The sequence below is a fragment of the Oncorhynchus kisutch genome, linkage group LG29 (assembly GCF_002021735.2).
Source record: "Oncorhynchus kisutch isolate 150728-3 linkage group LG29, Okis_V2, whole genome shotgun sequence".
Classification (NCBI taxonomy): Eukaryota; Metazoa; Chordata; class Actinopteri; order Salmoniformes; family Salmonidae; genus Oncorhynchus; species Oncorhynchus kisutch.
Genome location: NC_034202.2, coordinates 30,490,717 through 30,503,371, shown reverse-complemented (window position 1 = coordinate 30,503,371; position 12,655 = coordinate 30,490,717). Strand labels below are relative to the sequence as shown.

Here is a 12,655-nt window from a genome sequence, read left to right as displayed (position 1 = left end):
GCCTGTTTTGTCTGTATCAGGAGAATGGTGCCTCTCTTAGTTCCATCCATATGATTGGGCTCAGTCTAGGAGCTCACATCACAGGCTTTGTTGGAGCCAAGTTTAATGGCAAAATTGGGAGGATCACAGGTTCGAATAGATTTTCTTCTTTGTTGTTTTTATTATGGATACAAACTTTAGAAGTCTTTAAAAACCTTGAATACACTATAAGTTTGCAAAGAGTGATAAAATGAAGATCCTACATCTGTACTGATCTGATATTGACCTGATCAGCTGTAGATCCAGCGGGGCCTCAGTTCAACGGGAAACCCCCTGAGGATCGTCTGGACCCTACAGATGCACAGTTTGTAGACGTTGTGCACACAGACATGGACGGTATGTGCCTCTGCTTGCCTGTTTGGTTTAATACAATGGGAATCATGTAGTTATGTGATGTGTTTCCTGTTCTGTCACGTGTTCATTGTGCATTACCAGCATTTGGTTTCAGGAAGCCTTTGGGCCACATTGATTTCTATGCTAACGGTGGAGCCGACCAGCCTGGCTGTCCACTGACCATCTTATCAGGTAAGTCGCTTAGTAAGAGACCGTCCTTCGAATGATACATTAGATATAAATTCAACATGTGTATCACATAGTTTATTCCTGTAATGGTAAATACATCACTGATGTCCTCTAAATCCATCCTCAGTTCTCCCCTTCCTACTCTCCCAGGGTCTGGATATTTTAAGTGTGACCACCAGAGATCAGTGCTCCTCTATCTGGGTTCCCTGAACCGGACCTGTAACATCAGAGCTTTCCCCTGCACCTCCTACACTGACTTCCTGGACGGACTTTGCATGGATTGTGATCAATTCAAACCTGCTGGATGCCCTGTATTTGGTGGGCCCTCTAACTCCCCTTAGATTCATGAGTTTCATCTCATTAAAAGCTTTTTATAATCACATAAAGATGTGATAGTTTACCTACTCGCCAAAATCAAGGCCTTAATTAAGCTAATGTACATTACTGAATGGCACATAGGCTGCACTTACACATGCAGCCCAATTCTGATATTTTTTTTTCACACTAGTTGCTATTTGGACCAATCACATCAGATCTTTCTGTTTTGGAAGGCAGTGTCCCTTCACATAGACATAACATGGCTGTTTTATCTGTTGTTTCAGGTTATGACATCATAGAGTGGAAGGAGTCTCTGGTTCCTCTGCAGCAAACCAAGGCTTTCTTCACCACCAATAAACAGACACCATACTGCAGTAAGAGAATAATCATCAGCTTGCACACACGTTTGACCTCTAAAGAGAGACTTGCCGGGAATACTGTTGTACATAATGGCCAGTAATTTTTCTGTGACGGTCTTCCTGGTCTAGCTTTGCGTGCCTGGCTTATTTTAAATGATCAGGCAAACATACAGTATAGCAACACTAACAAGAGCTCTGTCAAAGTTGTTAAAATATGTTACTACGCCTATTCAATGAATGGAAACATACAGAGTCTGTAACTAGGTCATTGGTCAGAGGAAATCAAATTAATGTATGTACTTTTTGACCTCTCTCTCTCTCAGAGACGAGCTATTGGGTGGACATTGTAACATGGAACCGTGATACTCGCTGGGGCTACATCACCATAAAACTACACAATGGTAGTGAGGTGACAGAGGCAACAATAAACCAGTAAGTAACTATTTACTCACTGTATCATTACCAAAACAACACATACTGTACATACAGTATAGATGGACACTCTGGGGAATCTCATTAACATCTCATATGCTCTCCTTCTTCAGTAAAGCATCCAGTTTTAAGAAGTACTCGGAGACCCGATTACTGGCCCAGTTTGAAAAAGACCTTCAGAAAGTCCACAAGATCTCAATCAAATTCTCCAGGGTGAATGCATTTAAACCTAAGTACAAACTACGGGTGCTCCGCATCCGTCTCACACACTTGGAGCGCAAAGACAGGTCAGTGTTCCGTCACATCTTCTTTCCTCTAAAGCTTCTATCACGTGTCACCTATTTTCTACGTGGTACCTTTTCTTTTACTTTTCCCTTTCGTGTTGTTGGAAAAGGTTGATAGCAATTATAATTTTATTAAAATTGGAAATGTTAAATAAACCTTGTGTGAAGTAAAATGTGAATCCTGCCGATGCAAGGGATCTTTTGGGGTTGAGTGAAGAGTAAAAGTCTGTTGTTGCAGCAGGAAATTATACTTAGATAATGACATCCTGTGTATCTGCCGTTTGAGGTATACTGTAGAAATGTTATATGTTCCATTTGAAAAGCAGCATATGTTGAAAAAGGAGCAAGGTTTTATACCCAGAGAGATAGCATATGCACACTTAGAGACACACATAAATCATTGTATACAGTAAGTGCACCCATCCAAAATTGGTCCATTTCTGGGACTGAGTAGCAGGCAGTTCACTCTGGGCACGCTATTCATCCAAAAGTGAAAATGCTGCCCCCTATCCCAAATAAGTTTTAAGAGAAGCCTCGTCTGTCCTGAGCGATACAAGAAAGATCAGGAAACATGTTTTTTTTATGTTCATGTATATAACTCCTTATTTGTCACTAAACAATCTAAGCCCTGTTAACCCATACAAATGCATCGAATAACAGATTCACTACATGGAACAACAGATAGTCCCACCCCAAAAATGTTCAAAAAGTTTGTTCTGAAGTGTCTATCCTACATCTGAGAGATAAGAAAAATACATGTAAAATAAATATATATATATAACTAAACAGTCTCCACACGGTGCCTTCGGAAAGTATTCAGACCCCTTGACTTTTTCCACATTTTGTTACGTTACAGCCTTATTATAAAATTTATTAAATTGTTTTTTCCCCCTCATCAATCTACACACAATACCACGTACTGACAAATCAAAAACAGGTTTTTAGAAATGTTTGCTAATTTATTAGCAAAAAGTATCAGACTCAGTACTTTGTTGAAGCACCTTTGGCAGCGATTACAGCATCAAGCCTTCTTGGGTATGACGCTACAAGCTTGGCACACCTGTATATGGGGAGTTTCTCCCATTCTTCTCTGTAGATCCTCTCAAGCTCTGTCAGGTTGGATTGGGAGCATTGCTGCACGGCTATTTTTAGGTCTCTCCAGAGATGTTCGATCAGGTTCAAGTCCGGGCTCTGGCTGGGCCACTCAAAGACGTTCAGAGACTAGTCCCGAAGCCACTCCTGCGTTGTCTTGGCTGTGTGCTTAGGGTTGATGTCTGGTTGGAAGGTGAACCTTCACCCCAGGCTGAGGTCTTGAGTGCTCTGGAGCAAGTTTAAGGATTTAAGGATCTCTCTGTATTTTGCTCTGTTCATCTTTGCCTCGATCCTGACTACTCCCTGCCACTGAAAAAACATCCCCACAGCATGATGTTGCCACCACCATGCTTCACTGTAGGGATGGTGCCAGGTTTCCTCCAGAAGTGATGCTTGGCATTTAGGCCAAAGAGTTCAATCTTGATTTCATCAGATCAGATAATCTTGTTTCTCATGGCCAAGAGTGTGCAAAGCTGTCATCAAGGCAAAGGGTGGGTACTTTGAAGAATCTCAGATATAAAATATATTTTGATTTGTTTAGCACTTTTTTGGTTACATGATTCCATGCGTTATTAGTTTTTGATGTCTTCAGGATTATTCTACAATATAGAAAATAGTCCAAATAAAGAAAAATCTGGAATGAGTAGGTGTGTCCAAACTCTTGACTGGTACTGTATATACTGTATAAATAAATATATATATGTTTTCATTGTTGGACATAAAAGACAGTAAAAACACCAGGAAATCAGCTCCAATGTATTTTAATTTTGTTCATCTGTTCCCAAGTATTCCGATGCATAATAGAAAGGCACGGGATCGTATACAAGGTTTGAAATGACTGTTTACGTCAAATTATATTATAACTGTTTGAGCTTCTTGCAGTCAATTTGTAGTATACAAATGATTTGTAATTATGTTCCAGCCCCCAGACCATCTGCTCAAGAAAAGAAATTGGCCAGTTTTTTATTTTAATTTTTTAACCTTTATTTAACTAGGCAAGTCAGTTAGGCTACCCTGCCGCCCCTGTGGCTGAATCTAGTTTATGATCCCTGACATACATTATCCCAAAATGGTGTCAGTTTATCACAATATATGTAATAGGTTTCCTTTGTGCTTTTTGAATCTCTAACAGAGATGTGACATTTCGTGGTGCATTACATGCATTCTGGCAGGAGTGAGGTGAGTCCTATAGATGATCTTAAATTGCATTATTTTATGTTTTAGGTTGTAGGGCAGGTATGAACATTTTCACATCTCTATGACCAATTGTTCTCCTCAATTTCTTTCTTTAGATCTGTTTCCCATTTTCCCCTTATGTTTTAATCAACCCTTAATATAACTTCAATCAACTTCTTTGTTGTAGCAGCTTCTTTCAGTATTATTTCTGTGCCAGAGGCTTTAAGTGTATCCAGATTCTGTTGAAGCGATTAAATAAGATTTCAGAGTTGTAAGGACTTGAAGAAATTGGCCTTGGATAATACAACTCTTTTATTTTATTGATTGAATCACAGTAGAGATTTTTTTTAAATCAAGATGCCACTTTGGGACCAGAACTTAAATGTGTTGTCAGTAAACACTGGATATATGGTGGGGTTATTCCATGAATTTATGTACATTTTCCCAAATACGAATGGTATTGAGAATCAAATCAAACTTTATTTGTCACATGCGCCGAAAACAACAGGTTACCGTGAAAATCGTACTTACAAGCCCTTAACCAACAAAACAGTTCAAGAAATAGTTAAGAAAATATTTACCAAATAAACTAAAGTAAAAAATTATAAAAAGTGTAACAATAAAATAACAATAATGAGGCTATATACCAGGGGTACCGGTACCGAATCAATGTGTGGGGGTACAGGTTAGTCTAGGTAATTGGTGTAAGTAGGTATGGGTAAAGTGACTGCATACAGTTGAAGTCGAAAGTTTACATACACCTTACATTTAAACTCAGTTTTTCACAATTCCTGACATTTAATCCTAGTCAAAATTCCCTGTCTTAGGTCAGTTAGGATCACCACTTTATTTTAAGAATGTGAAAAGTCAGAACAATAGTAGAGAGAATGATTTATTTCAGGTTTTATTTATTTCATTACATTCCCAGTGGGTCAGAAGTTAACATACACTTAATTAGTATTTGGTAGCTTGGGTTAACTTGGGTCAAACCTTTTGGTTAGCCGTCCACAAGCTTCCCACAATAAGTTGGGTGAATTTTGGCACATTTCTCCTGACAAAGCTGGTGTAACTGAGTCAGGTTTGTAGGCCTCCTTGCTCACACACACTTTTTCAGTTCTGCCCACAAATTGTATATAGGAATGAGGTCAGGGCTTTGTGATGGCCACTCCAATGGCTTGACTTTGTTGTCCTTAAGCCATTTTGCTACAATTTCGGAAGTATGCTTGGGGTCATTGTCCATTTGGAAGACCCATTTGCGACCAAGCTTTAACTTCTTGACTTGACTTGATCTTGAGATGTTGCTTCAATATATCCACATAATTTCCCCTCTTCATGATGCCATCTATTTTGTGAAGTGCACCAGTCCCTCCTGCAGCAAAGCACCCCCACAATATGATGTTGCCACCCCCGTGCTTCCTGGTTGGGAATGGTTTTCTTCGGCTTGCAAGCCTCCCCCTTTTTCCTCCAAACATAACAATGGTCATTATGGCCAAAGAGTTCTATTTTTGTTTAATCAAACCAGAGGACATTTCTCCAAAAAGTATGTCTTTGTCCCCATGTGCAGTTGCAAACCGTAGTCTTTTTTTATTGCGGTTTTGGAGCAGTGGCTTCTTCCTTGCTGAGCAGCCTTTCAGGTTATGTCGATATAGGACTCGTTTAACTGTGGATATAGATACTTTTGTACCTGTTTCCTCCAGCATCTTCGCACGGTCCTTTGCTGTAGTTCTGGGATTGATTTTCACTTCCGCACCAAAGTACGTTCATCTCTAGGAGACAGAACGCGTCTCTTTCCTGAGCGGTATGACGGCTGCGCTGTGCCATGGTATTTATACTTGCGTACCATTGTTTGTACAGATGAACGTGGTAGCTTCAGGAATTTGGAAATTGCTCCCAAGGATGAACCAGACATGTGGAGGTCTACAAAAAAAATTCTGAGGTCTTGGCTGATTTCTTTGGATTTCCCCATGATGTCAAGCAAAGAGGCATTGAGTTTGAAGGTAGGCCTTGAAATACATCCACAGGTACACCTCCAATTGACTTTAATGATGCCAATTAGCCTATCAGAAGCTTCTAAAGCATGACATCATTTTCTGGAATTTTCCAAGCTGTTTAAAGGCACAGTCAACTGAGTGTATGTAAACTTCTGACCCACTGGAATTGTGATACAGTGAATTATAAGTGAAATAATCTATCTGTAAACAAATTGTTGGAAAGATTACTTGTGTCATGCACAAAGTAGACTTGCCAAAACTATAGTTTGTTAACAAGAAATTTGTGGAGTGATTGAAAAACGAGTTTCAATGACTGAAACCTAAGTGTATGTAAACTTCTGACTTCAACTTTAGATAATAAACAAAGAGTAGTAACAGTGTCAAAACAAATGTGGGGAAGGGGTCAATATAAATAGTCTGGGGGGCCATTTTATTAATTGTTCAATAGTCTTATTGATTGTTGGATTGTCTGTTGTTTTCATCAACGCCATGGACCCGAAGTAGTAAGTATATTTTAGATCATACAGTATTAAATTTGTGCCTTCGATACTCCTCCACGCACGAGGATAGTCTGCTGTCCTTTGAACGCAGTAATACGTCTTCATATGAGGTATTCCAAGACCTTCAGCTGTATAGGGTAAGTTTAAAACAGTCAACTTGACTCTTGAGGTTTTCCATTCCAATTAAAGTTGGAGAGCAGACCATTTATTCTATTTAAAAGTTGGATGCAATTGAAACTGACAAGGCCTGGAAAAAATACATCAACCTTCGTAATATATTATTTTTGATTATGTTGACCCTACCTAACATAGAAATAGGGAGAGATCTCCATCTCTGAACATCAGATTCAAACCCATCTATTAAAGGAGAGTAATTGATTTTATATGCCTCCTCCAGATTGCATGGTATAAGTACACCCAGGTATTGCATATGTGTGTTTGTCTATTTCCACTTAAATGTACTTTCTAAGCAGAAATATATATTATTTCAGTTTTCTCCCAGTTCACTTTGAATCCTGATACAGCACCATAGGTGTCTAACAGATAAATAAAGTAAAATGTCAGCTGTAATCTGCATACAATGATATTACATGTTGATCTCCACCAATCTCTATGCCCCAGATTGAGCCATGATTTCTAATGATTGATGCTAGGGTTTCCTGTGGCTAGAGAAAATAAATAACTTGACAAAGGTCTTCCCTGTCTTGTTCCTCTTGATAACTTAAATGATTCAGAGATCTGTCCATTTGTTTGTAAAGACACTTGTACAAATTTGTACAATGGTTCAATCCACTAAATATAAACCGGACCAAAACCAAACAGTTTTAAGACAGCCACCAAATATGCACATTACACCATATGGAGTGATGGATTATAAAGTTATAAAGTACAAATGATAAAGTATGAAAATGTATGCACTCACTACTGTAAGTGTAGGTCGCTCTAGATAAGAGCATCTGCTAAATGACTAAAATGTAAATGTAATTATATTGAAAAAACTGCAGCGATTGTCTGAAAACCCTACTTGATCTGAGTGAATCAACTAAAAATGTTTTTCTTTGGATTTTGTAATCCACTTTCGAAATTGATACTGGGTGGAAGGCTCTGCATTACTTTATTTTTAAGTAGCGGGATTGTAGCCAAACATAGTGACTTGGGAAGTTTATTTTTTTCTAGTGCTACTGTGAGTGTAAGTAACATTGGCTTTAATCATTTGGGACAAAAATGTCTATAACATTCAACTGGGAATTCATCATTACCAGGAGATTTCCCAATTTGTAGATTATTGATGGCCTCCAATTGTTCACATGGGGTAATGTTTCTATCCATATACATTTTCTCTGGTGCACTTATAATTGGTAAAACAGCCTTAAGGAAATTGTCTATATCCTCCTTTGAGCTTTTGTTTTTCAGATTGATACCGTTTGTGATAGAATGTTTTTAAGACCGAGTTCATTTTAGAAGGATCCATTGTCATACTACCATCTTTGGTTTGAATGTTATACAGTAGATGGGATATTCCTCTTCCTTCTTTCTCTCTCTTATTGAATTTGATGGCAGCAATCTCTGCAGATCGGGTGCTTATTGTGTTATATTCAAGCTTCAAAGTGTTCCAACTGTTGAAGGGTTTCAACATTTCTATCCAAATTGTGTTTTCTTCCTAAATCGTGGATTTTCTGTTCTATTATTCTAAATGGGGTCTTCTTTTTCTCATGTTAAGAGTTAGACATGATACACCGCCTTGCTTTAACAGATTCCCAGACAACAGTTGGGCATACTTCATTGTATAAATGTTTTTCCAAAAACATCTTTCTGTGTTGAGTAACATTTGCATTTGAGCTTAAACATAAAGGTCAAAGGGCTATGGTCCGTAATGATTCTAGGAAAATGCACTATATATATATATATATATATATATATATATATAGTAGGCAGTAGACTGTAATTTGAAGGGGTGTCCACATACTTTTGTGTATGTGTATATATATATATATATATACACACACATACACAAAAGTATGTGGACACCCCTTCAAATTACTGGATTCGGCTATTTCAGCCACACCCGTTGCTGACAGCTGTATTTAATCCAGCACACATCCATGCCATCTCCATAGACAAAGATTGGCAGTAGACTGGCCCATACTGAAGAGCTCAGTGGCTTTCAACGTGGGACCATCATAGGATGCCACCTTTTCTGCCCTGCTAGAACTGCCCTGGTCAACTGTAAGTGCTGTTATTGTGAAATGCAAACGTCTAGCAGCAACAACGGCTCAGCTGCAAAGTGGTAGGCCACACAAGCTCACAGAAGGGGACCACTGAGTGCTGAAGCACGTAGCGTGTAAAAATAATCTGTCCTCGGTTGCAACACTTACTACAGAGGGCCAATCTGCCTCTGAAAGCAACTTAAGCACAAGAACTGTTCGTCGGGAGCTTCATTGGTTTCCATGGCCGAGCAGTAGTACACAAGCCTAAGATCACCATGCACAATGCTGAGCGTCAGCTGGAGTGGTGTAAAGCTCGCCGCCATTGGACTATGGAGCAGTGGAAACGCATTCTCTGGAGGGATGAATCATGCTTCACCATCTGGAAATCCGACGGATGAATCTGGGTTTGGCGGATGCCAGGAGAACACTACCTGCCTGAATGCATAGTGCTAACTGTAAAGTTTGATGGTGGAGGAATAATAGTCTGGGGCTTTTTTTCATGGTTCGGGCTAGGCTCCTTAACGCTTTAGCATAAAATGCCATTCTAGACAATTCTGTGCTTCCAACATTGTGGCAACAGTTTGGGGAAGGCCCTTTCCTGTTTCAGTGTGACAATGCCCCTGTGCACAAAGCGACCTCCATAAAGAAATGGTTTATCCAGATCGGTGTGGAAGAACTTGACTGGCCTGGAAAGGGCCCTGACCTCAACCCCATCATACGCCTTTGGGAGGAATTGGAATGCCGACTGCGAGCCAGGCCTAATCGCACATCAGTGCCCGACGTCACTAATGCTATTGTGGCTGACTCGAAAAAGTCCCCGCAACAATGTTCCAACATCTAGTCGAAAGCCTTCCCAGAAGAGTGGAGGCTGTTATAGCAGCAAAAGGTCAAAACATATTGATACAACAGTAGCTAAGATGGGGAGAAGTAAATCTCTGCTCTACCTTCGTAACAGCACTATCAACAAATCTGTGAATGTATTGTTATGTTTTATAAATAGTATGAACTGACTTAATTTTGCCGGACCCCAGGAAGAGTAGCTGCTGCTTTGGCAGGGGATCCATAATCAATACAACTCCATATTAATGCCCATGATTTTGGAATGAGATGTTCGACGAGCAAGTGTCCACATACTTCTGGTAATGTAGTGTATTACACATTCAGAAACACAGTCAATACAATAAAACAATGCCTAACGGGATGTAGTTAAAGGCGCCAAAAGCATTATGTATTGTCAAATAAATATTGCATTTGTCATGTACATGTGATTAAATGTAACCACATGGACTTCTTAAACCTGTTGTGAAACTTTTAATAAACTTGTTTTATTATTTCCAAACCTGTTTCCATTAAGTTAAAGAGTCAGACAAGTGCATGTATTTTACTCAGGACTTTTGTTCTAGTTAGTTGATTGAGGATTTTATTATAATAATAAATTATATTAATAATAAGATTTCATTTGTATAGCGCTTTTAATGACAGCAAGAATCTCAAAGACCCTCTTAAAACAACAAAACCAAACATTTCAGTTAGCCTATTGACAGTTCTGGCTGGAGGCGTTAAGTGTCCTGGTTTCTAGAAATGGTTCCACACCCAGCTGTCAAAAGTAAGGCATTAGTAGGAGTCTGTATAGTATCTCAATCTAGTCCTAGCTAGGCAAGGAGAGGTTGGTACTTAATGTTTTCGGTATAAGCCCTGCTCACAAGAGTGTGAGGTAGCATGGGTATTAGACTCTGAGGATCGCTCGCTATTCGATAAGGCCCTTGGCACCGAGGCTTAGTCCAAACCCATGCTGTGACCTGTCTGTTGTCAAGGCAAAGAAGCCTTTTACAGGCCGCTTGGGAACAGGGACAAGGAATAACTGACTGCTGTGAGATAGGCAGGTCCGGGTTGAGACCGATTCACGAGAGGAGAGATATAGTAGCTTTAACAATATGTGAAGTCACTGTTTCCTCTGTGCATTTTGCATAACATTTTCACCTCTCATCTTACTTCTCGTACCCTTTTACTAAATCATCCATGTCACCCTCTCTCACACACAGGCCTCTCTGCCGCTATGACATTCTCCTGGAGGACAACAGAGAGGTGACCTTCAGATCCATCCCCTGTGAGGAGTCCAACTTCTGAGACAATAACAGATACACAGTATGATGTAGAGAGTCAGCAGTGGCCATTTGATGGCTCTCTGGGTAAATGGAGTGAGGCAGTTGACCCAGGTAGCCTACATGCTACTCACCCTCTGGTCTGTGTATTCAGTGGCTTAAGTCTAGTATGAGTCCAGAGCATTGTAAATGTGTGTAAGTGTGATGATTTTAATGAATGATATATTGTATTCATTTATGCATTTTTTTAAAGTACTATGATGATTGTGTCTGTATCACTGAGACCACTGTGTGGTATAATATCTGTGGGAAACCACTACTAAATACATATTTTATTAACGTAAATACATATGACATTTTTGGGAATGAGAGCCACGTCAATGGGTCATTACACGAAAAGAGTGCATTTTGTATCCCTTTGATATCTTAATTAACCCCTCTATGGAAAGAGGAGACTCTCTCGAACACGATTGTGTTCTCCGTTTTGCTCTACGACCTCCACAAGTGTCTTGGGACTCGTCTGTCAGTAAATATCAGTTGTTTTGCTCTAGGACCTCACAAGACTTGTCTGAAGGTCCCACGGTACCCGTTTAAAAAAAGATTGGAAGTATATATGGAGACTGTTTAGTGCCAAAAAGAAGGGTTAAATACGTTCCCTGCTCTTTCTTATATCTCTCAGATATATGACAGACACTTAAGAACTAACTTCCTTTAGATAATTTTTTTAGCTAAATAATCCTTAGTATGACCTTAAAACAAGTCCATATAGCTTAGTAGAACACCCCCCCCCCCCCCCCCCCCTTAGACAGGGCTTCGACTGTTTAGTGCCAAAAAGAAGGGGTTTATTGTACATATATTTTTTAAACATCACGTGGAGAATTCAATACAGATTTTTTATATGAATGAAGACTTGCTAAAGTGCCAAAATGAATCATTTTGACATGTCCCTCTGTGCCTCCTCTGTGCACCTCTGTGCCCCTCTGTGACTTCTTGGAAGATTTTAACTGACTTGACCCCAACATTTCTCCAAGTTTCCACCCTCATTGTAAAGCAGCAACCCTGTTATGGTCAACCCTGTTTTGGTTAACCCTGCTACTTATTTTGGCACTTAAAGTTAGGTGAAATCAAAAGTTTTTTTTGTTGACCAAGTTACATCAAATTGGTGGAATGACCCCAATACAATTGAACATGTACCTTAAACCACTTGACTTAAAGAACATGCTTGTTTTTTTGTTTTTATTTTATAAAAAATGTCACATAATAAGCTGAAATAAAATGTTTTTGTAGAAGATGCTCATTAGTTTTATTTTGTTACATACGTTACATCAACTTTTCTCAAATAGACAAAGATTGTTAATTATATTTAAACAAATATTCATATTCAATATTTTTCTATTGTTTCATAAATGATTGATACTATACAGCAAATTCCTGTCTGGATTTCATTGATACTATACAGCAAATTCCTGTCTGGATTTCATTGATACTATACAGCAAATTCCTGTCTGGATTTCATTGATACTTAATTTTGAGAGAACATTCTAAGAGACAGATTACCACTTGTTCTGGCATTGTTGGTGATACCATGCTGTTTGAGCCTGCCTGCTCATTTAGACTTGTGCTTCTTCATCTG

The 12,655-nt window shown here is 39.1% G+C and overlaps 1 protein-coding gene across 1 annotated transcript in view; it reads left to right on the top strand.

Annotated features, from left to right (window-relative positions):
- LOC109873732 (lipase member H) overlaps positions 1-12,315 on the top strand; it is a 47,156-nt gene extending 34,841 nt beyond the window's left edge. The window contains exons 6-13 of the mRNA XM_020465429.2: positions 21-129; positions 274-375; positions 475-564; positions 712-879; positions 1,164-1,253; positions 1,562-1,670; positions 1,784-1,957; positions 10,963-12,315. Coding sequence (XP_020321018.1) covers positions 21-129; positions 274-375; positions 475-564; positions 712-879; positions 1,164-1,253; positions 1,562-1,670; positions 1,784-1,957; positions 10,963-11,047 — 927 coding nt within the window. The 3' untranslated portion in view covers positions 11,048-12,315. The remainder of the gene's footprint in view (positions 1-20; positions 130-273; positions 376-474; positions 565-711; positions 880-1,163; positions 1,254-1,561; positions 1,671-1,783; positions 1,958-10,962) is intronic.
- The last annotated feature ends 340 nt before the right edge of the window (positions 12,316-12,655 follow it).